This window comes from Eumetopias jubatus, unplaced genomic scaffold (assembly GCF_037043125.1).
Source record: "Eumetopias jubatus isolate StellerSeaLion01/CBP00866 unplaced genomic scaffold, mEumJub1_p1.0 scaffold_13, whole genome shotgun sequence".
NCBI lineage: Eukaryota > Metazoa > Chordata > Mammalia > Carnivora > Otariidae > Eumetopias > Eumetopias jubatus.
The window spans coordinates 102,914,231-102,942,157 of record NW_028274819.1 but is presented as its reverse complement, the minus strand read 5'-3'; the positions used below and the strand labels follow the sequence as shown (position 1 = coordinate 102,942,157).

General features: G+C 52.7%; 1 protein-coding gene across 1 annotated transcript in view; it reads left to right on the top strand.

Moving 5' to 3' along the window:
• ZBTB16 (zinc finger and BTB domain containing 16) overlaps positions 1 to 27,927 on the top strand; it is a 179,525-nt gene that overhangs the window by 95,144 nt on the left and 56,454 nt on the right. The window contains exon 4 of the mRNA XM_028105813.2: positions 26,848 to 26,934. Within this exon, the coding sequence (XP_027961614.1) occupies positions 26,848 to 26,934 (87 nt within the window). The remainder of the gene's footprint in view (positions 1 to 26,847; positions 26,935 to 27,927) is intronic.

Genomic DNA, 27,927 nt, shown 5'->3' with positions numbered 1-27,927 from the left:
CTTGCCTCTCTGAAATGCACTTGCCAATGCCCTTGGAAAAGAGGATTTGGTGACGGGGAGGTGTGAGGGTCATAATCGTGCTTTAATTCACCTTTGCAGGTCGCTCGTAGCCTTCTTAGACCCTGATGTTTCAATTCTGTGCTTTCTGTCTTCCCGCATACCTCTCCCCCCTGTGCTGGGATGTCTTGAAAAGAAAATAGCAACAAGGGCTTAGAGAGGCTAGACCACTTCCTGAGCTGTTCGCATCCCCTGAGAAGCAGTGACGGCCCCCGGGGGGGTCGGGGTTGGAGGGCTGGGCCGGCCGTGCCAGGCCTTCTCTCGGATGCCAAGGCAGAAGCAGGGTTCTGCACATTCTGACTCCTCTCCCAGGGGCACGATAACAGAACCCTGGGACGTTTCAGAGGAGACCTCCGTGAGATGACGGGAGATTTTCTTGCTGCTGGGTTTTGAAGGCTCCCTGCTGGGAGCCAACAGCAAGAACGGCCCCTGAGGGTGTGCAGTGCCGACCCACTTTACAGACTGTCACCAAGGGTTGGAGCTGCCCTGTAGAGCCTAACAGAACAATTGGTGTTCCAGAACCCTGGGGACCATTTTTTTTTTTTTAAAGGGGCAGGCCCTGGAGAAGTGAGCCTGGGATCTGGGTGTGGGTCATCATGCCCCTGGCTTCCCCTAAATGTTGTTGCTGCCCTTGGGCAGGTACATTCCTTCTGTTTTCTACTGCTCGGCGGAGCTGAACGGGTGCTCCTCGCTCACTTCTTGCTCCGCGAGCTGGCTGCCCCTACCCCCTCTTGGCTAGCATGGCCTGTGTTTGTTATTGTAGTTCTGGCTTGGGGCCAGGCCTGGCAGGGAGCCAGCCTTGTGGGTACAGTGTGTACAGTGAGTGCTGAGCCAAGTTTGTCATCATACACGATTAATTTTTTTTTTTTTTTTCTAATCTGGTAGGGGTGGGGTGAAGGAGGAGGCAAGACAAGAGTTTCTTGATGCTTGAGAACAGGCCACGCTGAATTTGCGGAGATATTATTTAGGAACGGGTGAAAGGCTCTCGCTCGTCCTTCCTTCTGGGCTCGGCCCCCTTTCTCACGTTGTCTTCCTGTCCTCTGCATTTCCCTATCCAAGGAAATCAGCCTGTACGAGGCCGACGATGTGAGGTTTTATTTTCAGTGACTAGAATACTAAATTTAAGCTCCTAAATCAGTTTTCATTGTGTTGAAATTGACAATTTGTTTAATTAGAAGTTTGCCCTGTAGGAGGCCCTTCTTGGAGACAATTCTTTCTTTCTCTTCCTCTCTCTCTCTTTCTCTCTCTTTTTTTCTTTTTTTAAGACCCTAAATGGTAGTACTGAATGTTCAGTTTAATTGAAGTTTTTATTTCGATTTGAATGCGTTAACTAATCAAGTGTTTATGAGATATACCTGATGATAACAGTAAGTTCAAATTAACAAACAATAACCTAACTCATTAACTAATGAGATTGATCCGGCTACGCCCTGCATTCTCAGAGGTGGGTTTGGGAAAAGACATGGCCAGGTGGAAGAGTGACCACCTGAGATGCTTTGCGAAGCTGCTCCTTCTAGAACGAGAACATGGAGTGCAGGATTGTGGCAGTGAGCGGGGCAGGCATCCGAGCCCCTCCGCGTCCTAGGGTCGCTCTGACGTCGCCGTCCCCACCCTTTGCAGCCCCGTCCCTTGTGGGGATTGGTCCCAAAGCATCTACGACTTGCTGTCTCCTTGCCACTCCTCGTTCTCAGTTAAGTGGTGATTCCTCGCTCTGGGATGTGCACGCGGAGACCACAGACCCAGGCGGTGACTCGGGTTGGTTCTGGGATTTGCTGGTGTAAGGTTTCCCATGAGGTAGGATTTCCCACAGCTTGGCTCCAGTACTGGTGGATTAGAAGTGAGCACACCCGGAACGGCTTGCCCCTGTTTTTGACTTGACTCCATGCTATTTAGAGGTTCACATGTTTCTGTGGCCTGCCCCTATTCTCGGGGTGTCACTCATTTTTGCAGCCAGCACTGAGTGTGCCTCAGGTTCTGTGTACTTAGCCCTGGAGAGAGCTTACAGCATCCCTGCCCTCAAGGAGCTTACGTCCAGTAGGAGATACTTGATTATAAAGTCATGATCAAAGATGGTATTGTGCACAAAGCACCAGGAAAGAATTTTAGGAGGAACTCGCGGGGGGGAGGGATGGGGGGAGGGTGTCCCTTCTAGAGGGTGGCAGAACTTAAAATGGCTGCTGAGAATGGAATTTTGGGAAGAAACTGGTAGGGGTGAGGCCCAGGCCACCATGGCGACATGCATTGTAGCTGGGGTGTGCAGGCTAGGTTGGGGGAGGGAGGGCAGGCTTTGGAAGGGGAGGGACGAGGCAGGATTGTGGGGGCCTTGAGTAGCAAAATGCTCTGCATTTACCTGCAGCACTGGAGAGCCACTGAAGGATTAAATGAGGGAGTGACACTTGGCTATTCTTTTTTCCTGGCAAGAAAGGACTGTGGGCTTTTTGATGTACACTTGCCTGGAGTATAGGATTTCTCAGACCCCCTTGGAGAAGCGGTGTGCCTGATGATCTTGGGGCATGGTTGGAGGGTAGATAGGCCCATGCCTCCAGCCCCGGTTAGGGGGGGCCTTTCTTTGGGAGTCCAGTCCTGCCAGGGGTTGGTCCCCTGTACTCAACCCTCCTGCCTTTCTTCGGGGGCTGGGATCCATGGCTGGGAGCAGGGAGAGAGCTCCGCTGATACCTGTCTCTTCCCCATATCAGAGCCACCGGGAAGGAATATGGTCTTTGGCTGATGGATTTTCTGATTCCAGCGGCAGCATGAGGTGGCCAGGGCATATCATCAGGGGCCTGGGTCATCCATCTGGCAGGAAAAGGGCTGGAGGGGTTGGGACCAGAAACCAGATTAGTTCTTTCATGCTTTCCCCTGTCCTGATCCAGTGGAAGGGAAAGAAGTTATGAGATGTCAAAACTCTATGGATTGTACTTGTTCCTTTTTTTTTTTCTTTTTTGGAACACTTAGCTTTGGGGTTCAGGGTCCTTCTTCCTAAAGAGAGGGAAGCATGGTAGCTGGGAAGTTCCCTGTGGTGACGAGGCGTGGTCCCCATGCTGAGGATGAGAGAGGCATCTTAGGGTTTAAAGGTGGCCTCTCAGGACCTGCCGCTTGCTTCTGGCGCCTCTGAGCATGAGACTGGGGGTTATCCAGGCAGGTCTGACCCATGGCCAGTTCATCCCCTCTCTGCCTGCTCCCCAGTGAATGTCCCAGTCCGTTCTTCAGGTTCACACCATGCCATCGGGCTAAACCAGGAGATGACCCAGAAGAAACTATCTCCCTCAATACGCCATCAGAGGCAGGCACCGTGGAGGTTCGGGTTCAGAGCACAGAGGGGGTGAGCCAGGAGTGGCTCGGGGGCGGGGGGGCCTGCCTTCCCTTCGGGCTGCATGGGTGATGGGGTGCAGACAGAGGAGAAGAGGGAAAAAGCAGCTACTTTCCCCAGCTCGCTCCTGAACACTCTGCTCTCTCTCTCTCTCTCTCTCTCTCTCTCCCCCCCCTCCCTGCTCTGAATTTGGCCTGCTTCCCGAACTTTTTCCCAGAGTGGTGTCGTCACTGGCCTGCCGGCAGGCCTAGATGTTCTGCCAGCATTCCAGAGAGTTTATGATCGCTTGCAGATGTGCCTCCAAGAACACACTGTACCCAAAGCAGAAATTAATGCAGGCTTGACTGCTGTCCAAGCCCATCCACGGGAGAGAGGAGAAAGAAAACAAAAACTGTTTAATGCTGTTTATAAATTATACACTGGCTGATGAAAAATACATTTCTTCCCCCCTCTGCCCCCTTCCTCACCACCCCCCACCCCCACCCCTTCTCGCGTTCTGCCTCAGGAAACTAAACGGAGACCAGAAGAATATGGTTTTGCTTTTTAGCTCCTGTTTTGGCTGGGATCCGAAACCCTGCTGCTGATTCACAGCCAGAGTATTTTTCCCCTTTACCTGATGAAATATACTGATTTTTCCAGCCCAGATGGGGTGCTTTTGGTTTTGTTGTCTGGGTTTTTTTTTTTTTAACTGTGTTTTGTGTTTTTTTTGGGGGGGGGCTAGGGGTTGTGTTTACAGCCAGTGACAGGTCCTGCGACAGCACCGGGTGTGATGCCCCCGGGGCAGGTAAAGCCCCACATCTGTCCACCTCGGGGCTGTTGGGTGTACGTGCTTGGGCTCCCCAGCCCTGAAGACGGCATGTCGGGCCAGCCCCACAGAGGAAGTTCGCAAAGTTCATTGCGGGTCATTGTATTAAACAGTGTTCTACCACGTCTCTCCCTGCCCTGCACCCACAGACCCTGTGTGAAGAGGGGTTCACATATCCCTCCCCCCCCAAATACACATGTCTGTCTCCATATGGTGCCTTAGCAGGGGTTTGGGAAGCGCGTTGCATCTACCCCTCTGGATCTCAGCCTCTCCCCCTCCGCGCAAGTCCCCCATCCCAATTTATTCTATAAATTCGCTTCCACATTATGTCTATCCATTTACATGGCTTTTGTGTTTTTTAATACTGCTAATGTTTATCATTTGCCCAACAGGCTCGACAGATTTTGCTTCCTGTAGAGCACTGAGGCTTTAGAGCCCCCTCGTTGCTAAGTAGCAGTCTCCCTGTACTGTAATGGGCTGATTTTGTATTCCGTTCAGCGCTGTATCTTATTTTTGTATGCAAGACAAAGTGTTTTGATGGAGGGCGATTGCAGCAGTGTCTGGGGGCTGTTTGGAGTTTTATGGGCTGTACAGTACACTGTGTGCTCTCCGAACAGAACACAGGCTGTTGAATTTTGGATTGGATTTGTCATTTTTCCCCCCTCAGAGAGGAGCCTGTCAGATAGAACATTACTTTAAGGGTGGAGGAAAGAAAGTGGAAATTATGTAATAGCCTCTGTGTGTGTGTGTGTGTGTGTGTGTGTGTGTGTGTGTCTCTCTCTCTCTCTGTGTGTGTTTCTCTCAGTCTCTGATTTCTTTTCGCCCCCCAGAATAGGGTGGCTTCTCCCGCCCACACCCCCTCCCACCACCCTGTGATACTGTAGCCAGGCTGGGTGATGCTCTTCCTCTGGGGGAAGTGAATGCGCCTCGAGAGGTGGATGCGGGAGCTCCCTGTCTGTCTCCCGTTTATTCCCCTGCTCTCCCTTTTCCTCTCCCCTGCTCCTTCCGTCCTTCCTAAGTCTGGAGCTGTTTTGCTGGCCGTTGCTTTGGTCTGAGGATGACTAGATGCTGGGGTTGTAGGTGGGGTAGGATGTTGGCATGGGGTCCACCCCAAGGCAATGCCACTTTCCTATTTCTAGGGCCCTATCACCTGCCTTTTGCTTGCCAGACGTGCCCCCGCCGGGCTTGGCGGGCAGTGGGCCACCGCTGTCCTCCATGGCCCTCACGCCCGGCCCTCCAGCCCCTGTGCCTGGGCGCACGTGGCGGGCCGGCCATTCCCGCTGCGCCGCTCCCGGAGGTCCTCCTCTGCACCCTCTTCTGAGCTGTCTGTGGTGGCAGGAGGCTGTGTTTCAGTGTGGCTCTCTTGTCCCCCAGTCTCCTCTCACTCCGCCTCTCGGTCCCTGTCCTGGTCGGCCTCACCTCTGTCCTGATGCCCCTCTGTATTTTCTGTGTCCTTCTTCAGGCTTCATCTTTGTCTCCCTCCATCTTGGTTGGTCTCTCTCTCTCTCTCTCTCTCTCTCTCTCTCTCTCTCTCTCTCCCCTCTCTCTCTCCCCTCAAAGCTTCTTAGCTTGGAAGTTGGGTGGGGTTAGGGTGGGGAACAGAAAGTCCCACCGGCCCAGAAGGCCTGGGGAAGACTCCTGAGTGAGTGCCCAGAGAGTGCTCCCACAATCTGGGACCTTGTGCGCTCCTGGCCTGGCCTCTTGGGGGGCAGTGTGGGCCTTCTCTGGCTTTGCTTCTGCTCCTCCTGGGTCCCTGGGTGTTTTCTCAAGTTGAGCTGAGCAGGGGCCGCTGGGTGAACAGGGTTTGGTTTTGCAAGGTCCATGTTGGACGTTGCTACCGAGAAGCACGTCTTGCTGGCACCGTGCTTACAGGGGTCTGGTCCCAGGCACCTGGGTGCAGCACCCGCTGGGCGCCCTCACGCACCGGTGACCTGGCGTCGTGCCTGGTCCGCAGAGAGCTTTCGGTAAGTATTCGTGGAGAAAGTAGATACCCTGTTGCTGACGTGTTCACGTTTCTGGGGCAGATCTCCGTTTGGTGGGGCCTGGGCTTACACAATGTTGGGAGCCGTCTCTCTGGAGAAGATGAGGGATTTGAAGTGTGAGAACCCGTCCTGGGGAATGGGCTAGTGCTGGGGAGGGGCCTGTGGCCTCAGCATTATTTTCATATACGTGCTGCCGAAGTGAGCACTCAGCATTACTCACTTCAGGGAGGACGGGCTTCTTTGATCTGCCGGGAGGAGCTGCTGGGTGAAGACCCCACAGTTGGAGCAGTGGAGTAGGGAGATTTAAATATAAGGCCAAGGAGGGTGACATCTACTCTGTTCTGGGGCCCACCCCCCCCCGACCCTGAGCGTGGCAGCCATGGTCAGAGGCCTCACGTTTGCATTCCCACAAGGGTCAGGACAGACCCTCTTGCCTTTGGTAAATGGCCTCTGGTCCCAGTGGCCCTGGATTGCGTGGTCTGTGGATTTCATGTTCTCTTCTCGATGAGGCTGGTGCGTAGGGACAGCCAGTAAGTCCCACTCACGCAGCGCCACCAGGGAGATCAAAGCACGTGGTAGCATCCTGGCCTCCAAACCGGCCCTCACCGTCTGTGAAATGACAGGACAACCCCCGTTTTCCTAGCGGCTCCATCTGCTTGGGTCTGTGGCTTTGGTTCTCCTGCTTCCTTGGGCGGTAGAATTGTGTCACCTGGGGCAGAGCGCTGGTTCTGTTCTGGTGGGCACGGGCGCGTGCATGCTTGCATGCGTGCGTGTGCGTGTGCGCGTGTGTCTTGGGAGGAACCATAGGGGCACGGGGTGCTGGAGGTGATGGGAAGTATACATAAAGGTCTGGGAGTCTCTTCTTTGGAGCTTCCAGACTCATCAGTTCATTAGGGTCATTAGAGAAAGTAGGTTGTGACGGTTCTTTGGGAAGGACACTATTTACTCCTTGGAGGGTGCGGAGCAGCTGCAGTTAGGGTCCCAGAAATGAGGGGCATGTGTGTGCGTGCGTGCACGTGCCTGTGGATGGGAGAAAAAAGAGATTGAGAAGAAGCGTTTACAGGAAATACTCAAAATTGTTCCTTTGCTGTAATGGCCCCGCACAGACCATTACCTTGCAGATTTAAAAACTAAATGAGCTCATCATATCTAGTGACTTCCACCGACATTCATGCTTGATTGCAAAGCCTGCGTTACCTCTGAATTTGAACTTCAGTGTTTGTTATGAATTCTTTTTTTTTTTTTTTTAATTTTTATTTATTTGACAGAGAGAGAGAGAGACAGCGAGAGCGGGAACACAAGCAGGGGCAGTGGGAGAGGGAGAAGCAGACTCCCCGCTGAGCAGGGAGCCTGATGCGGGGCTCGATCCCAGGACCCCGGGATCATGACCTGAGCTGAAGGCAGACGCTTAACGACTGAGCCACCCAGGCGCCCCTGTTATGAATTCTTGAATGTTGGTGGTGTGTTTCCCCCTCTAGGGTTCAGCCCCGAGCACGTTGATGCTGTGTATGACGGATGGGCATGTTTCTCAACAGGACCCCACCGAGGAACCTTTTCATTTTAAAAATAGCCCCGTGCCCTCTAGGGCCGAGTCTGGAGTTTCTGAGGAATCCAGTGGGCCAGTGAGGGGACATGGGCTGACTCTGGGAGGGGGCTGATGTTTTGCATTTTTTAATTTAATAATTTGAGTTTCATGTGAATGATTCTGCGTGCCGTGCACTACTCTGCATTTTCATAACTCTCTTCCACTTTGGGTAAAGGAAGGGAGGGAAAGAAGTACCAGCAGCAGCATTCTGTGGGCAGAGGAAGAAAACAAGAGAATGGGGCAGAGAACGGGCTAAATTTAAAATTGTAATTGGCTGACTTCCACTGGCTTGCGGGTGTTTTAATGACTCATAATAACTTCATTTAAAACCAGCTGAGCAGAAAATAGATTGGAGAGGAGCCTCGGGCCATTATGGATTTGTTTTTTTTGACAAGCTCGGTTTTGAGCAGCCAGGAAGGCTCTCAGAGAGGGCTTGGCTGTGTTCTGTCTCTCTCTCTCTCTCTCTCTCTGTCTCTCTCTCTCTCCCTCTCTGAGGGCTGGTGGTCTGCCCGGGAGAGATTGTATAGAAACCGGGGCTGCTTTTTTTTTCACCTTCCCCCCCTTTTTTTTAACTGATTAAAAATAGATGCCTTGAGGTATTGTTTTAGCATCAGTAGGATTTTTTTTTTTTTTACTTTTGATGTGGTAAATGGAACATAAATAAAATTGTTTTTTGAAATTACTGAATTAATTAGGTAGTAAAGCAACAACAATGCATCAGTTTCTTCGCTGGTCGCCCTGATCCGTATTTGGGGGGGGTGTTCCCCTCTTTTCCCTGTTCCCTCCTCTTCTCCCCCTTCAGCCCCACCTTCCGCCCCGTGTGGACCCTCCCTTTGAATGGCAAGGTTCTTTTATCATCCTGGCAACAGCTAAATGATTTTTTTTTTAAAAGATCTGTAGGATTTTGACAGGGTTAGTGCTGTCTAGCTACCCAGCCAGCTCGAGGAAGCATGAGTTTTGGGAATTGCCAGAAAAGGCTCTAACCTGCCTCTAGTCTTTTTAAATAGATCCTGCCCATTTCCCGAGCTAGGAATGGTGCTAGCCGGCGTGTCCTTTTTCTCTTGTCTTTTCAAAGTCAGCCAGCTCAGCTACAGGATGTGTCTGTCTGGGCAGCACAAGAGGCCACCCCCCATCTGATTGCTCAGAGCCTCTCTTTATGGCACCTGTCACCTTCTTTGTGTCATAGCTATTTATTTGCTTGTCCTTTTTTGCCTGCTAGACTCTGAGCTTCTTCAGAACCTGTGATTTATTTCCACATCCCCCTTACTACCTAGCAGAGCAACCTGCATGGCAGTTATAACTCAGTTATTTTTTTGAATAAACTAACAGGTGAGTAGGTGAGTGTGTGGATCGGCGTCTGGGAGGGAATAGCTCCGAAGCTCCCTCCTTCTTCCTTCCAGGCCTGGGACTCAGCAGTCTGGATAACCAGACCAGGAATGGAGGCAAAACCTGAGTGGTAGCATGCTTTGTTGCATCCCGAGGGTCAAACACATTGCAGGCTCTCAGTAAAGATCTGGTGAATAAGTGAATGGCTCAGGATGGACGGTAGGAACAAGGGAAGGAGAGAAAAGCACTTGACCGAAGGCCTGTTGTGTTTCGGGCACAGTGCTTGGTGCTCTGTATGTCAGCGCTCAGATATCCTGCGTTGACTTTGGAGCATGGATAGGCTGATTCCGTTTTGCAGGGGAGGACATGAAGGCTTCAAGGGCTGAAGTCACTTGCATCAGGTCAGACAGCCAGGAAGTGGCAGGGCTGGATTTGGAGCCAGGGCTGTCTGCCCCCCCCCCCCCCACCACACTCTTGCTTTTCTAGCACACCACACTGCTTACCTGTTCCAACGCTCACTTTTTGGTGTGTGGGGCTAAGCAGGGTCTCAGAGCCTGGGATGCTGAGACAGGGAGAGCCGGTAAGGCCCTGTCCCTAAGGATCCTGGGGGTGGGGTGGGGTGGCCCAGTTACTGGCTACAACTCCCGGCCTTCTACCTGGACCACCAGGAGCAGGTGGGTGGCTTATTAGCCTCTTCCTGCTCTGCTGGAGTCGCATGTTGAGCCGCACTGCCCCTGGGACCATTATTCCTCCCCATTGCCTTACGGGGCTGGGTGTCGGGTGGTTCTGGGAGCATCGCTAGAGACCCCCGGGGGTGAGTGTTTGGCCCTCCTAACCAGGCAAGAACTCGGTCGTGTCACGTTCCCAACACCATCCCACACAGAGATAGGACCGGAGAGCTGCCTGGGGTCCCTCCTGCACGACAACCCAACTGGGTGCTATGCTCCGGGGGGGGGAGGCCCTCTGGGATGCTGAGTCAGGATTGAAAGGGTCAGCTGACTGGTGCTGCATCCCAGAAATGTGGGGGCTCTGATGACTTGGGTTGTCACTAGCTCCTCAGACTATATCTGTGTCTTGGAGTCAGTCATGTCAGGGAGATGGTGGCCTCCCTGACCTTTTGGATTCTGTCTAGTGAAACTGGACCACTTGGCATGAAGCTCATTACATCTGGTCTTCCAACAACCTTATCTTCCCCAGGCCCCCACTGTGGATGCTGGAGGCTTCTCTGGGGATGGAAACTTCAACCAAATGGGAACCAGATGCTGAAGGCTAGGCAGTAGAGAAACCCCTCTTAACTGTTCTGGGTCACTACACGTGGCTTTCTTTTGGGGGGAAATCATTCATGAATGGATTCATCACTTAGCAGTTACCCACTGAGGGCCAGCGGCCGGCAAACCATGGCAGAACAGAGCGGCTGCCGCCGGGGTTCCTACCCGCGAGGGGTTGTGGGCCTGGCTGAGAAGGTGACGTGAACCGTCAGCAAGGCAGGGTGTGCTCACTGTCCCCACAAGGGGGGAAAGAGCAAGTTCTGTAGTGTATGGGAGGGAGAGACTCTCAAGGACCAGGGTGATGAGGAATGGCTTCAGGAGGGAGGGCTGTGGGCTTTTGATTTCCTGCTGGAACGTCCAGATGGCACTTCGTGGTGGGCGAGGGGCCTGCTTTTCTGGACAAGACGAAGCAAGAACTTCTAAGAGGGAGAGCCAGCCCAGCAGGCGCCTCTCCCTTTTCCCCCCCTCTCCCTCCCCCCTCTTTCTCCCCTCCTTCCTTCTCTGTCCATAGCAGCCTTGAGGAGGTCTAGAGCCTGGTTTCTTATACTTGAGAATCCTCAGGGTTCTAAGGATGTTATGACCGTCCTTGAGCTGCAGACTGAGAAATCTTGCATTAAAAATGAGAAGCTGACACCCCAGGTGGTCCCGCCATGTCGAGGTATACACAGAACAGACCCAAATACGCAAGTGAGGTTTGGATTGGACACAGATCCAGAGTATTCTGTATTTCTCTCACGAGAGTAGAGGAACGCCTTTAAAATAGGCTGTGAGTGCCCAGGGCTCCCCCGAAGCCCAGGTTGAGGACACGTGGCCTAACGGCCTGTGCTTTGGTAGGGATGAGGTCAGAGGCTTGGCTGCCCTTGAGGGAAGTGAAGGAACACAGAGCACCAGCACTCCGGCAGCCTGCTGTATGCCTTTCTTGAAGATGGCCGGTGCTGTCCCCATAGGTGGGAAGCCAGTGCGGGGGAGAGGTGGGTGCTGCTTTAGTTGGACCCTCTCCAGGATTCAACCTGACAAAGAGGTCTCTTCTAGACTTTCCCCTGTAGTTAACATGGTCCCTCCCCCTTCCCCCTAAGCATCCCATTTTGATTGGAATTCTTCCACTTGCCAGGGAAAGGGAAAAGGGAAAAAAAGCAAGTTCTAAATTTTCCATTAGGTAGTTGGGATAAGAAGTCTTCTGGGGTAGTTGGATTAAGCCCCAGCATCTCTCACTGACTATTACGAGCTAACTGAGCACCAGGAGCTCATTGGTGGCTGCAGTGAGTATTTTGTTGGAATAATTATGCAAGGCCACATTTTCAGTAACAAGGTAACTCCAGGTAAGGAGAGAATTCCCTGAAACTTCTGATTTACTGGAGTCTTCCTCAGTTGCCTTCATTAACATGAGCCGAGGACAGACAAAGGCCCAGAGACCAGATCTGTCGGGAGGCTGCTATCCATCAGGGATTTCTGCCTGACTGGCCCAGATCTCATGGTCCCTCTTTTGGGGCCTGATGGGAACAACCCAGTATATCTGGGAGAGCCCTGCTGGGTCAATTTTGCATTGATTGAGATTTGGGGGTCCAGAGTCAGATGCTCTGAAATAGCATCTGAGGGACAGATGCAGGCTTCGGAAGTCTGGGGACAGCTGACCAGGGGGCAAAGGAGAATCACCACCAGCGTCTTTACCAGTGACCTGCGTGCCGAGAGCAAGACCTGACCGCAAGCAAGAAGGCCCCAATTGTACCTTCTCTCTCTCTCTCTCCCCCTCTCTCTCGGGATCTGTGTGTCGTGGGTGGGTGGGGTGTGGGCCTGTATGAATGACCGGTGCAACTCCTGGGTCAGGGGCGGGGTGCCATCTTTCTTATCCCAGAGGATTCTTTTTTTTTTTTTTTTTTGAGAGCGAGAGCACGCGTGCATGGGGTTGAGGGGTGAGGGGGCAGAGGGAGAGAGAATCTTAAGCAGGCTCCACAACTGGTGTGGAACTGGACGTGGGGCTCGATCTCACAACCCTGAGATCATGACCTGAGCTGAAATCAAAAGAGTCTGGGTGCTTAACTGACTGCATCCGCCAGGTGCCCCCTCACCCCCCACAGAGGATTCTTTATGGTAGAACTTTCTTACACATGCTGCCCTCCCAGCACACCTCACCCTCAGCCAGAACCTTCATCAGAACGTAGGAGCCTGAACCTGCCATCCACAAGTCCTGGGCTAAGTGAGCTGGGAGGGGACCTCTCAGTGCCCTTTGGTGGGGCTGCTGAGGCCTGGCCAAGCTGAACGTGTCCTCTGGGTGGCCCTGCCGAGCTTCTGGCCTGCTGCTTATCAGCGTTGGATCATGCCCCTCAGAGCACAGCATGTAACTGTCCTTCCAGATCTGGCCCCTGGCCCCCAGGGGTGGCGGGGGGGTGGCGCAGACAGAGTCACTGTCACCAGAGTACTCCATCTCTCTGACACTAAGGGCCCCGTGTGGCTTTCTCCCCTCACTTCTCAGCCCCAAACAGCCTAGGATTCTGCTCTGGAGCATATGCAGAGTTGCCTAACACAGACACACACACCCTGTTCTCCATCTCCCAGTATATGCAGAGTTGCCTCACACACACACACACACACACACACACACACACACACACACCCTGTTCTCCATCTCCCAGTATATGCAGAGTTGCCACACACACACACACACACACACACACACACCCTGTTCTCCATCTCCCAGTATATGCAGAGTTGGCCTAACACACACACACACACACACACACACACACACACACACCCTGTTCTCCATCTCCCAGTATATGCAGAGTTGGCCTAACACACACACACACACACACACACACACACACACACAGACACACACACCCCATTCTCCATCTCCCAGCATATGCAGAGTTGCCTAAGTCAGACACACACACACACAGACACACACACACACACACACAGACACACACACACACACACACACACACACACACCGTTCTCCATCTCCCACTTTAGTTTTCGAGACTCTGCCTCGTCTGGCCCTGATCACCTTCTTCCTCCACCACACAGCTGTAAAAGTTGGTCGCTGCAGAGATGGCTGCATCGGGGCAGGAATGTGGTATTTGGTTAAATTGTAAAATTAGCTAAGGAAGTTAATGAGGCATCCCGCCTCTGCCTTCCGAAGAGCAAGAAGTTTATAAAGGGGCTTTGAGCACCTTGCCTACGGAGGGAAGGAAGGGAGGAAGGAGGGGCTGGCTGGGAAGGCAGAGGAGCCTCTCCCAGGTAAGCTTGCAGCTGGAATGGACCCGAGAGGTCATCCAGCCCCTCAGAGCTTCTGCTTTGGGACAGACTCCATCAGCCACTTTGAGTCCATGGAGCTCCTTACCCCATGTCTACAGATATCCTGAGATTGCATGCAACTGGCTAGTGATTAGCCATCCTAGCATCAAATTCCTTTTTTTTTTTTTTTTTGTCGTGTGCAAAGCTGCAGAGATAAGGACTAAGTCCTTTGTCTCTGAAGGTGCCCACAGGAGAGTGGAGAAGAGCAGGGGCAGTAACCGTGGCAGCTAACATTGGACTGAGGGCCGGCAGGTGCCAGGTTATCGTGCCAGGCACTTCATGATCTCGCTCCATCCCCACAAGCCCCCACTGAGGCTGATGCTGTTAGGATTCCATTGGATGAGGAGGAAACTGACATTAGTTGCCCAAGATCGCCCCGCAAATAAGAGGCAGAGTTGCGCTGTAAACCCAGGCTGGCCTTCCCCTGACCCACTGGTCTTCACCTCTGAGAGCAAGGTGTTTTATTCTTTTTCCAGGCTGCGCTCATCCCCCCAGCCCCTCGTTCACAAGGCACGGATTGCACGTTCGTGAATGTCACCCCAAAGCTTTGGAAGTCACGGTCTCAAAGGTGCTTGCGAAAGAGCTGCCAACAGTCTATTTTCTGCACACACCAAATTCTCAGGTCCTCTAATTACACCAAACAAACCTTCCTGTTTTCAAGCAGCAATTTGATGTCATTTTAGTTGTCAGATTTGCTTTAATAACACTTAACATACTCCCCCACCCCAGCTTTTTGCACGAGGTCAGCCGAAAGAGGCGAATTGCATTTTGTTGTTTTGGGTGGGGGGTGGTTCATGCTAAGAAGGGGCATTAGAGTGTGACAGGCCATATTTCTGTTTTGAAAAGTGTGGAGTCTCAAGGCTTCTGAATTTTGAGCCTGAAAATGTCAGTGCTGGAGTTGTAATGTAACACCTCAATTATGGTGCAGGGGGTAAGAAGGAAAGACTCTGAAACCTGCAAGGTTCTTTAGATCCACAGCCTGGGCCTCAATTAAGGTCTCAGAAACACCAAAGGCAAGCCAATGAGTGTCATTTTTAACCAGTTTGAACATTTTACTACTTCCTAACATCAGAAGCACCCGGGCTGGAGAGCCTGCTTCTTGTCCTCAATAAAGTGATTAAGCTGAATGGGTGTTGGGGGGTATTATTAGGCTGAGATGGGCTAAAAATAGAAATGCTCTGTTTTCTGAAAGCCACAGCAGGCCTGTAGAGACTGGCAGCCGAGACGTGCCACCAAGGGCCCCACGGAAGGGGGAGGGAGGGTGGCAGTCCCCTGCGCTCAGTCTGAGATGGGGCGGTGGGTGTTGTGACGGGCGAGCCAGGTGACAGGCCTCTTTCCCAGCTGTCATCAGGAAGAGAGGAACAGTGGAAGCTGTGGATTGGTTGCTTCTGCCTTGGCGTTTGTCAGGATGTGTGTGCGTGTGTGTGTGTGTGTTTGTTAATGAATTTACAGCAACTGACAACTCTGTGGTCTAGGATGGACACCTCAGCCTAGGATTTACATATTTAGCCCCAAACGAATTGGATTTGTGTGCTGTTCTTGGGAGAAGGGGTTCAGTTTGGGCAGTGAATAAAGGGCAGGTTATAAGGGGCACATGCAGGGGGGGTGGCGAAGGGAGGAGACCCTGCAGCCAAGAGTGAGCATCTGTTCTGTAGAACCTCGATTAGCGAGGCTGCCCAGAAAGGGGGAATAAAGAGACTTTTTGGTTAAGTGAAGGTCAACCAAGAAAACCTTGTCTATTTCAGCCTCTGAAAGAATGAGTTTGCTGTGGTCCATCAATGTGGAAGTCCATTTTTCTACTTTGAAGACAATTGATTTTTTTTTAAAGATTTTATTTATTTTGAGAGAGAGCATGCGCAAGCGGAGGGAGGGGCAGAGGGAGAGGGCAAGAGAGAGAGTCTTCAACTTACTCCCTGCTGAGTGTGGAGCCCAACATGGGGCGCGATCTCCCAGCCCTGAGATCAAGGCCTGAGCCGAAATCAAGAGTCGGACGCTTAACTGACTGAGCCACCCAGAAGCCCCAACAATTGGCTGTTTTTAATGATAGAATATCTTGCTTGCTTAGAAATCAAAAGGAGAATGACGAGGAGGGGAGTCAGAGAGGGATTTTTTTTTTTTTTAAGATTTTATTTATTTATTTGAGAGAGAGAGAGAGAGTGAGCACAAGCAGGGGGAGAGCCGAAGGGAGAAAGAAAGGGAGAAGCAGACTCTTTGCTGAGCAGGGAGCCCGATTCAGGGCTCAAGCCCAGGCTCCTGCAATCATGACCTGAGCCGAAGCTCGCTTCACAGAGTGAGCCACCCAGGCGCCCCCCATGGAGGGATATTCCTAATTGGGGTTTTATTGTAAGTTAGCCCTGAGGATCGGGCCGTACCTTTTCTTCTGTAAAGCCCGGCAGGTTCTCATGTCCTTGGCCTCATTCCTATCCTCATCAGGTGGTAGGGAGGGGCTATTTTACAGGTGGAGAAATGGTGGCCGAGTAAATCAGGATTCTAGAATATACCCACGTGCTCAACAGAGCCAGATCTAGACCCTGGTACTCCTGGCTCCCAGTCCAGGCTCTGATGGATACTGCTGCCACTCCTTGGCACCAGGAGGTGGGAGTTGCTCTTAGTAGCGCAAGTGCTCGGAGACAAGCATTTTCCTGGAGGACGACGGCCTCAGAGCTTGTGGGAAAGACCAGACCCGCCAGCTCCAGCGTGTGGAGGATGACCGAGGACTTGAGCACACTGCCTTGGGGACCTGTTTCTACCTCCCTTACTAGGAATGTTTTATTCTTTAACCTTTGATAGCATCAAAGGCCTCTATTAGGTGGGCTTTCTGTGCTGCCACCCCGATTTTGTTTCTGTTTCTTTGATGCGTACTAGCTGTGAGACCTTGGCTAAGTGAACCAAGTTTTTCAAACTTCCATTTTCACATCTTCAGGATGGGGATGATGTTAGGATTGATGGGAAAATTGAATGGTACGTGGCGTGTTAAGCCGTTAGTACGGTGCTTATTTCATAGTATTCAGTAGATGTTTGCTATTTGTAGTCTTGTTTTTACCACCAGTGCCACTGCTCCGCATTGAGGACAGTCCTCGCAGGACCCCTGGGACCCTGGGACGGGAAGGGTTAGGGTGCCGTTGCCCAGGGCCAGTTCCGTTGCTAGGCGCCTTCATGTGCACTGCCTCTTTGAAACCTCCCAACACCCCATGGCCCCGCTGCTGAGTGAGTGGTGCCCCCTGGACTTGTGTGCTTGTAGGGTGGGAGGGAGGTATCGGGCTCCTTGGCCGGTGAGGACACCGCGGCTCCCAGAGGTGAGAGGCAGGACCAGAATGCAGTCCGGGCCGGGGAAGGCTGCCATGCCCTCCCTTCCCTCTGAAATTAACTCAAGTGAGAATTTAATTGGAGGGAGTGTCAGGGAATGTTGGGGAGCTGGGGTGGTGGCCGACCTCAGCTTGGAAATTCTGTGGGCAGGCAGGGCTTTGATCTTGTCCACTGCCCTTGGAGTGGCCCGATTTTGTTTCTCTCCATTGTCCAGACAGTACTCATGAATCTTACGCCTTGGCGAGGCATGTGGGGAGGGGCCCCCAGGCCAGATTTCGGGGGGAGGGGGGAAGGCCTGTGACAGAGGACTCTGAAGGTGCTTCAGCAGAAAGGAGCAGGGTAATTGAGGTTGACAAGAGGAGGCCAGAGGCTCGGGTAACGGACAGAGCTTTGAAGCCACTAGATGCCCGTAGAAATCCTTCTTTCCACTCTGAGCCTCTCACCTGAGAATGAGAATGCCCGAGTCGGGTCCAGGGGAGAAGACAATTGTTGGTATCCAAAGGTTGAGGGCATAGCCCATAAAATCATGGCAGAAATCCCCAACGACCACTTTACCTGGTCTCTTACACATGCCGCGACCGCAGCGTTATCTTTCTTAAACAAAAAGCAGCGAGCGCTTGAGAGCCTCGGTGTTCGCTGGAACCCCTGGGTCAGCCTTTCCCCTTGGCCTCATTGGCTCAGCCCCGCTCTGTCTGGCTAATGATTCTCTCAGCGTCTGAACTGTCTGTTCCACGTTGCCTGCCTGACAGAGCAAGGTATTTCCTTGAGAAGGAATCCCCTGGCTGAAGCCGAGAACCCGGCCCCAGCTCGGGTTAGCCAACACCGCCCCATTGCCAAGGCTGTAAGCACAGGAGCTCCCCTTCATAGCCGAGGAGAGGGTCTTTGCCGTGTGCCTCTGGCTGGTTCTCACACAACACGTGTCCATCTTTCCTTCACCCTGAGACATGTCCCAGTTTAAAACTTGTCATTTACAGATGGAGAGGTGAAGTGGCCCACCCAAGGCTGCACGGCGCAGGTGGGGCAGCTGGGCCTCTGAGTCCATTTCTCTCTGTGGTGCTTCAGGAGAGCTCTCCTCGAGCCTGCTCTCCACCTGCCTCCCTCCTCGGTGCCCCTCTGTCCTCCCAAACAGCTGAGTACCTTGTGTGCAAGAGCCCCGGGGAATACCAGCTCTCTTCTCTCTAGGGCGCTCATGGCAGGTGGGCTGTCCCCCAGGAACTGTGGGGCTGGAATTCCAGAAGGCTCAGGCCAGATGCTGGCCTCCTGAAGCTCAACAACTTGATGAAATGAAGCTACTCCATAATCATAATAGCGATTCAGGCACCTGCTGTGTGCCAGGTGTTTCATATAGGGTTGATATGGGAGGGTTAATAACCCCATCGCAAGGAGGGAATGGAGGCTACAAAGTTGGCCTCAGGACCATATCGCCGGTGAGGAGAACTCCAGTGCCGGGTCTGGCCACCAGCTGCTGGGGGACTTCACCTCGGGGACATATCTGAGTTGGAGGGAAGTCTGGTCTGTCAGAGCGGGGACTGACATTCTCATAACAAGAGAGGGGTTTGTGTCATTGTATTGATTAGCCCCATACCTGGATTAGCCAGTCATGGAAGTTGCCTGGGGAAGAAATGGGTTAAAGACAGCGCTAAGGTGAACCCCCAAATCAATACTCTTACTAAGACTTTGGGAAGATTTGCATGCTTTTGTTTTTTCTGTGACAGATTAATTATCCTACTTGTATTTTATTTAAAATAATTCACCTTGAATAGGTTTGCACTCATTTTAGAAGGAGGTTGATAGTGCTGTCAAAACTGGCCATGAGTGTTGAGAGCTGACTGGAGAGGTGCCATTTCTTTGACCTTCTCCCAGGGAAGAGTGATTGGGGCCCTGTGTTTACTTGTATATTGTTGTTTTTTGTTTTTTTGTTTGTTTTTGTTTGTTTTTTAGGGGGGAAGGGGCAGAGGGAGAGGAAGGGAGAGAATCTTAAGTAGGCTCCATGCCCAGCGTGGAGCCCAACATGGGGCTCAATCTTATGACCCTGAGATCATGACCTGAGCCGAGATCAAGAGTCAGCTGCTTAGCAGAGCCACCCAGGTGCCCTGTACGTTGTTAGTTTGTAGAGGGGTTTCTTGGAGGTGCACAACTGTTTAGTGCCCTCTGCCTCTTTTTATCTTCCACTCCCCAGAGAACATCTGCGGAAGACTTGTCCAGAGTAAGCATCTGTTCTCCCTTCTTTCGTTCTTTGTGTTTTGGCTGTGGTGGTAAGAACGCTGCAAATGTTTCGGTAGGTTTGTTGCGTGCCTTTGATGTCTTCCCTGGCCCCAGACCTTCCCAGTGGGGGAGAGCAGTAGTAACAGTCGTGAATGTTAACGACAAACTACGTTTATTGAGCAGCTCCTGTGTGCCAGGCACGGTGTTGTAGACTTTACATACACTATTTAAACGGATCCTCACTCAGCCCTGGGAGGTAGCTGCACTGTGCCCAATTATAGGAACAGGGGCAGAAATAGGCCTGGACCGGAGAATTAGCTTGCCCCAGGGTGGGAGCTAGGACTTGAACCTGGTCTGTTTGACCCCAGAGCAAGGGTTCTTAACTTCTCTATGCACAGCTATATGGTAAGTATATGTGTTTGTACTGGTGGCCAGGGGCTGTTTCTCGAAGCCTGTTGGGTTCCTGCTGGTGCTGAACTTGGTGAGCACGGGAGCTCCCGAGGCTCTCTGAGAATTGAGTTGCAGGCATAAGGGACAAGGAGGACCTGTTTTCTGTGTGGGACTTGAGATCGGGACCACGGTATCCCAGTGACAGCCAAGGGCACTGGGGCACCGTGGGACCTCCCGACAGCGTGAGGTTTATTGGGTAGGGTAAGAAGTGCTCGCTCAGGCTCGAGATGCCTCAGCATTTCCTTCTGACCCATTCCACGGCCTCATCTTCTACGGAGCGGACATTGAGCCACATGTGAGAGGTCCAGCCACTCGGCAGGTCATTGATGGGGAACTGACGTCTATAAAGGTCTGAAAACCTGCCACTCACAGTCCCCAGTTAGCCCCCGTCTCTGTTGGCACAGCTTGGAGACAGTCTTCGTGGCTTCCTCAGTCCTACCTTGGATTGGGGCCTGCACTGTTATTCATTCACCCCCCGCCCCTCCTCCCCTGTCCTGTCGTGGGTGCCCTGCCCCCACTTCCTTGTCGGCCAGAAAGAACTCTCCTCCAACCGTACCCTGAGCCAGTCTCCTGTCCTTCCCACATCTGCCCGCTGCTTCCCCTCTTCCCCGAATGAGTGTCCCTTACAGAGATTCTGGTTCTGGATCAGTTGTTGTGGTGTTGATCCAGGAGAAAGAGCGAGCTAGAGAGAGAGAGAGCAAGTGAGCTGGCCTTCCAGATCCTCTCGGGGAGCACACATCTCCTTGAGTGAAAGAACACGCAGTGCTAGCCTTTGGAATTGGCAGCCAGCATACTGCTCTCTGTCTGATAAGAGGTACTGTAAATAAAACTGTACACCACGGCCTGCTGTAAAATGCCCTGTGTCTGTACTCATTGTTCTGGCAGCTTATGCTTTTTTTGGGCCTGCTGTTTTGGTACACTCTGTACTTCCTTATGTAAGCAGGCATGCATATCTCATCAGAACATTCAAGATGTTTATTTTAAACTCTCAAGGAATTAAAAGAAAAAGCATACACTGTTCCACATTAGATGCTGCCAAATGTGAAGTGTTTTTTTCAGTGGCCCCCCCCCACCTTCTTATTAGCATGGGGGGGTGGGAGAGGGAGGGGTTTTGCCTCTTTTTTTTCTTCTTTCATTGGCTTCTGCCTTATTTACTTCAGAGATACACCAGCCCACTTTTGATGGTGTTCAGCATCTTCTACTCCCCGTCCTGGATGCTGGGGACCCCCCCCACCCTGTTTCTGGTGGGGAGGGCAAATAGGGAGGAAGGCTTCGCAACTCCAAAGGGAATTGTGGGGGGGGGAACAGCTGCGGGGAGCCCGACGAGCTTCTGCTGGATTTCAGCTCTGTTGTTGTAAGGCTGGGTGGTTAGAGAAAGCTTTATGGTTTTGAAAGGGCTTTCCTGGCCTGTGTCTCCTTTGATTCGTGTGAGTCGGGGTGATCCTTAGCACAGAGCAAAAGGGGCCCCCGCACATGGAGGCCTTGGACCATCTCCAGCCTCCTTGAGGGCTGTGGTGGCTGCCTCCTTTCCTTCCACCCCAGCTTAACCTGCACTGAGCCCTCCTCCTTCCTAGAGCCCCTGTCTGACCTTCTGGAGGCGTCCAGAAATGAGAGAGAAATAGGAGAGAGTAGGAGTCGGGGAGATTCAGAGGGGTCAGGCGTTCCTGCTCTCCCAGGGTAGCTCGTGAGGCACCCTTGAGCCTCATCTGCAGGATCCCCAGGGACTGGCAAGGCGAGGGCGTCTGTCTGTCTGTCTGTCTCTTTACCACTGAACCTCAGGTAAACTCTGTGCCCGGGCTGGCCATGGGGGTCGCTCAGCAGATTCGGCAAGCCTGTCGAGGGTCCGCTCTGGCTGCTGGAGGCCTCTTGGACGGGAGGCCCCTGAGTGCACTGAGGGAGGGGTTGCTTTTTTCTTGCAGGGATGCGAGCCCTGGGCAGCTGGGTGGGGAACAGAGGGAGAGCGTGCTCCAGGGGAAGCAGACAGCCCCATTTCCACCCTTTCCCTTCTCTGCCCCAAGCTGCCTGAGTGCCAACCGAGACCACGTCCTTGAGTTTTCAAAAGGGCCAGTAGAGAACCCTGAGCCTGTAGAATAAGGACTCTGCCACCCCCTAGGGGACAGCCTGGCAGTGCCCTGAATGGCCACTGCCCTCTTCCCAGGCCAGTTTTGGGCTTGGAACCTGCCGGAGGGCTTCTTTGTTTACTGAGTGAGTCGTGAGCACAGCTGCAGGGCAGGCGGGGAACAGGCCCCTGGGAAAGAGTGGGGACAGGCCAGAGGCCAGCCCTGCCTGCTTGCACAGAGCTTACAGTCTGCTGGGGAAGACAGAGAAGAGCCGGGCAGCGCAGGGTGCTGGCCTGCGGCTCCTGGGGCTCATCCGGGGAGGATTTTGGAGCCGGATTGGTGAATAGTTGCCAATACTGACATGTTCGTCCTTTGACAGATTTTCCTGCTCCCCTCAACAAGGCAATCACTCACCTTTAAATGAGAGGTGTGAGGTGTGTGTGTGAGTGTGAGTGTGTGTGAGAGAGAGAATAGTGAAATATGTTTTTATAAATGTGAGACTCACTTTACACAAGATTAATGACCTCCAAATAACTGTACCTTGAACTTCAGTAAAATCAATCATACTTTGCACAGAGAAGTTCTTTAAAGGAATCGTGACCCCAGGCCTGACTGGTGGTGATGGTAGCTACTCCTTACGGAATGTGGGTGTCTGCCCACCCCCGACCCCGGATAGAGGGCCGGCCCTTCACCCACCTTGTCAACTCCTCCGAGGGACTGACTTTTGTTCCCGTTTTACAGAGGAGGTGACAGACCCACTGAGATCAGGCAGCTTGCTGGAGGCAGGGTCTCAGCTCATGACTAGTCCAGCTGGGATTCCAGCTCTGACCCGTCGGACCTGAATCCTGGGCTCTGGAGCACGCTCTCCTGCCTCCTGAGGTATATATGATGTCAGTGAGCTCCTGTATCTGGAGAGTGCTTGGTGACTGGCGAGGAGATTATGTTCATTAAGATTCATCTTCCCCTTCCATCTTCACTACAGCAGAACCCATTTCCCAGCTCGGGAAGGAGGGTCTCTGTGGTGCCCACAGCCGTGAGTGGCCGGGCAGGTCCGGGACCCAGTTCTTCCCACTCTAGATGGTGCTGTTTGCTCAGATCTGTAATCGCGAGGGAGGGTGGCAAGGGTCCAGCCTGCTCCATCTTCCGGCTGTTCTCTCTCTTGGCGGTTAATTTCTGTCCCTGCCGTCCATCCGCCTCCTCGACCGCACCTCTCCCTCTGTCCTCACTGGCCCCATTCCAGCCTGCTGGCCTCCACCTCCTCTGTCTGGAATGGGTTTCCTTCGATGGGGGTGGGGTGGGGTGTTGCTTCTTCCTTCAGCTTCCCCACTCAGATGCCAGCTCATCAGAGAGCTCTTCCGTGCAGACCCCACATAAAATAGCAGGCTCTGGCCCTCTTTGTCCCTCTTTGTCCCTCTTCTTAACTTATTTCTCTTTTCATCACTTGTCCCCACCTGGCTTATATTTACTGGGTTTTTTAAGATGTGCCTTCCCTTCTAGAACATAAGCTCTCTGAGGGCAGGGATTTTGTCCCATTGTTCATTTACTGTAATCCACCTTTGGACATACTCTTAATGGACATCCAAAGAACATCCCTGTGTGTAGGTAGGATACGGCAAGGCATGGCCATCCGTTACCTGTGCCATGCCCTGGTGTTCTCCCCACTCCCAAGATGAGCCCCAGGAACGTTGGGGGGGGCGGGTAAATGCTGATCTTTTCCCATGCATCTGTTGTGCTCACTGGCATGACCTCTTTCCTCCCTCCATCGCTGCCTCGCATTGATGCTTTATAAATGTATCAGTGCCTGAATGATGTCACTGTAATGCATTTTGGGAATAGCCATGTGGTTTATACACACTTGAATTGCTTTGAATGCAAACCTGACATCACAGTGAAGGCAGCAGCGAACAACATATGCACAGTAAACAGGCAGAGACTGTCTTATTGATTAACAGATGAGGCCTCTATTATTGATCAAAGCTTGGCGAGGAAATTTATCACTTTTAATTTCAGGGCTGCCAAATATTTCTGCCTCTGAGCCAGCCATTACAGAGACAATTTAAAGGCACATGCCTCCTTGGGAAGCGGGGGTTTCTGCCTCTCTTTGCTGGGCTTCCGGGCCCAGGAAGTACCTATCTTTGCTCTTGGGCTCTCCCTGGGGAGTTGGGGGGCGGGGGTCTCAGTGGGGGTGGGGGGCAGTCCCAGAACTTCCCGAGTGGGGCCTGAGATGGGAGCCAACGTCTGCGGTCTTGGCATGTGATAGGAGTTCTGACCCATCTGGGTGGACCAGGCTCTGCACGGAGGCCAGGGGACGTTCACAGCCTCAGCTCAGTGTCGTGACTTCAGCAGGGCAGGCGGGGAGAGGGGAGGACGCTGAGGGCAGCCAGATGTGGTCAGGCTCGGGCCAAGTCGGCAACCTTGACAATATCGCATGTGCTGATCTGTTTTTATCTTCATCTGAACTTGTCCGATGGCACACATCCGGCCCTTCATTTCCTACCTGCCCACCTTCCTCTCTGCTTCTCGGTCCTTAAAGCTGATGCTGCTGTCACTGTGTGGATGGCTGTTTTCTAAGAACCCTCTGCACCACATCCCTTTGAGGTGGCGGCGCAGAGCCTCCTCACCTGGTTGCAGGGCTCCTGCCTGAGGCTGAGCCCACGGGGCTCTCCGGTCCCCGCTGCCCTCCTTGGGCCTCCCCATCTGCTCTCTTCTTTAGGGAGCCGTTAGAACTGTGAGAAGCAAAGAAAGAAAGGCAGCGAAAGTCAGATCCCTTCCAGATCTGCAGGAAGTCATTGTTGGCTAGTGAGTCGGGACTGGGGAGAATTTCTCGGGGCAGGAAGGCTGTAGCGTCATCCACCTGCCTGGTCCGCGCTGCTCTTTGACGTACTTGCTGCATTTCCAGTGTACGTGGATTTGAAGGGGTCCTGGCCGCCACCTGAGGGAACACGCATACAGACTGTCTTGCCATCAAGTTCCTTCAAAAGCTCCTTCTGGAAGTCGTAGAAGGCACGAACGGTCCTTGGTCCAAGGACACCTTGCAGCTTGAAGGGACACCCGGAGGTGATCGTGACCACCCCGTCTCCAGGCAGAATTCCACTCCAGCCACCTAATACAACTGGCAATATTTATATTTGAAGCTCTTTATTTTATTTTTTTAAAGATTTTATTATTTATTTACTGAACCTCTCTGAGGTTGGGGTTTCTCGTCTGCTAAAGGGGGGTAATAGCAATATGTACTTTTCATGGTTGGTAGGATCAAAGGCAACAATACATCTTAAGCACTTCGCATCGTGCCTGGTATCTGGTAGAGCCTCAGGAAAGCAGAGATGGTTGGAAAGCAGCACTAGGTTTCTACTATAAATATGTGTAAGAAGTTCTGCCGTGGGGCGCCCGGGTGCTCAGGATGCTGGGATCAAGCCCCACCTCGGGCCCCCTGCTCAGCAGGGAGCCTGCTTCTTCCTCTCCCTCTGCCCCGTCCCCCCTTGCTTGTGCTCTCTTTTGCTCTGTCAAATAAATGAAAAAAATCTTTCAGAAAAGTTCTGCCTCTTCTGAGACTCTCATACAAATGTAAAACACAGCACTGAAAGGAACGATGTGGAGAGAGTCCCGGAAAGGGCAGGACGGAGCCGGCATGCTTGATGCGTGCACGCTCCGGTCTTGAGGATGGAATGGGACAGAGAACTGGGACCAGGCTGTGCTCACGCGCAGAGACTCAGGGAGGGTCCAGCGCTTCCACCCAGGGCTGGTGAAGACAGCTCCCCATGGAGTTGGGTGGCTAGCTGGTCAGGTCTCACAGCCACATAGAGGAATTCAGAATCAGTGCAGATTGTGAGCCGTGTAAGTTCTTGAGCAAGAAGTAGGAAGGAAGCAAGCGGCCTTCAGGGCACCTGCATGTATTGGGTGAATCAGACCAGCTGGTGGGTTTGGCGGCCATCCTGAGTCTGCCAGTGTTCTGGGCACCACCCAACAAGGGCCTGGATGGGGCAGTGAGAATCGACATGCAGTGCAAGGGATGCATCTAGTAGACATTTGGAATGAAAACGGCCAAGGCTGGAGACAGGTGCCCCCCGAATGAAATCACCTTATCAGAGCCTTGAAGAGTGTTAGCAAATGGTAAAAAGCCCTGTTTGTCTTGATGCTGTGGCCTTGTCACTTTGAGCCTTGTAAATAACGGTTCGGAAAAAGTTTATCAATTTGAATCACACTGAATTGATTTTGTTGATTCCACAAATATGTACAGTAATAATAGGTTCCCATGGGTGTTGGGCCGATGCAGCCACGCATGTGATGACACGCTCCCGCCCTCGGAGAGCTTCTAGTGTGGCAGGAGACAGGGATGGGTCCACAGGCATTTAGGAGAGCATACAGTGAGCCTTTGATCTGGAACATACGGGGTGCTGTGGGAGCACAGGGAAGGGCTGCATCCTCCAGACTTGGGGACAGAAGTATGGAAGCTGGTGCATAGGTGGTGCTATCCGGTGGGGCTGGAGTGTCAGACATAGGAGGAGCAGAAGAATGCGCAGAGGCCTCTCAGTGGGGAAGAGCCTGACCCCTTCAGGGAACCCAACCGGCTGAGTGGGACTGGAGACCAGGCAGCAAGAGTGAGGGGCGAGAGACAAAACTGGAAAGATAGGCACATCCAGAAGTGCTTTGTGAGCTTGGTGAGGAGTTTGGATTTTATCCTGAAGACACAGGAGAGTCATTCAGGGATTTTAAGTGGTCAGGTGCAGGGGGTCGTTGGGGCAGGTAGCCTAGTATTGGACGTACTGAGTTAGGGGCTGTCCAAGTAGAGGCATGTCAGCAATTCCTACTTTCCCGTAAGGTACAACCTAAGCAACAGGGCATGTTTCCCCTTCTTGAATCTTTACTCCTCTCCATGGAGCCAGCCCCCCAGAATCCTGCTGCCTCTTGGGGCATCTCATCGAGACCCCATCTCTGCTTGTATTGGTTATTCTGACTCTGTTCCGTCTTCTCTCTGGGAGACCCCTCAATGGTGGCATCTGGAGCTCAGTTGGGTGGGTGGTCACATTCTGGAGGAGGGGCTGGGCTGGCTGCTGGGGCCAGCGACGGTCCCTGACTCGGGATCTTCACCAGTATCCAGCCCCCTCACCCAGCATCCACCTATGCGATTTCGGCCCAGGACCCCTTCCCCACAAACGGAATATCACTCTCACGGTGACTGCCTCCCTTTCTTTTCAGCGGGTGCCAAAGCCTTTGTCTGTGACCAGTGTGGAGCCCAGTTTTCAAAGGAAGATGCCCTGGAGACACACAGGCAGACCCATACTGGTGAGTTGACTGATCCCCATTCTCCAGGTCCTCCAGCGTGTGCCAGCGCACGCATGAGGTAGCTTGGCGGCAGCCTCTTTCAACAAACATGACATCTGGTCATGTCCTGGGGAGCTTGTGCCACATTCAGCTACACTTGTGTGTGGGGCTGGCTGGCAGGAATGTCCACGTGTGACCTTGCCCCATAGCAAAGGCTGCCCTGGATGAGGTCTCACAGGCCACCAGAGTTCCGTCTTCACAGAGCCTTCTAGCATGCTCTTGTTGAGGTCTTAGAAGGCTCGCGATGTTATCTAGCATCCCCTTCCCTTGGTGAACGGTCAGGAAACCTCTCGTACTCTATCTGAATACCTCTGAAACCCTCAGTGGCCACAGCAGTCTGCTCTTCCCACTGTGAGTCAAGTCATGATATAAAAGAAAGCAGTGTCTACAGAAGGATGCGTGTGAACCATTCAGCTGATGATGAGGTCACCGTATTTGGTGTTAGAGGCCCGGTTGCTCGGCCTCAGTCCCATCACACCATTAGTCACCTTTAGTGTAGCCCAGGGCCGTACCCCATGTCACCGGGGGAAGCTTTCAGTAACTCTGTAAGGTCGGAGGCACCTCCCGTGTCATGGACGAGGGCCCTCCAAGGAGGGACAAGTGACTTGCCCAAGTTAATAGGGGGGCCCGGAGTGTTGCAGCTCGGATGGCCTGGGTCTCACCCTGGCTCTGCCCTGCCTGCCCACAAGACCAGGGATTCATCCTTGAAACTCTCTTACTTGGGGTCACTTCCTCCGTTAGCAAAGTGGAGTCATAATCATACCTACCTCCGTAGCGTCGTGTTGTCATGGGGATGATTTAAGATACTTTATTTGAAGTGCTCTGCAGAGTGTTTGGCCCATAGTAAGCATTTCATACATAGGAGTAGATGTATTTAAAATATTTATGGCCTTCCCACAATGTGCCTGGCATGCTTGTTGCATTTAAGGTATGGTAACATACAAGAGAGATGGC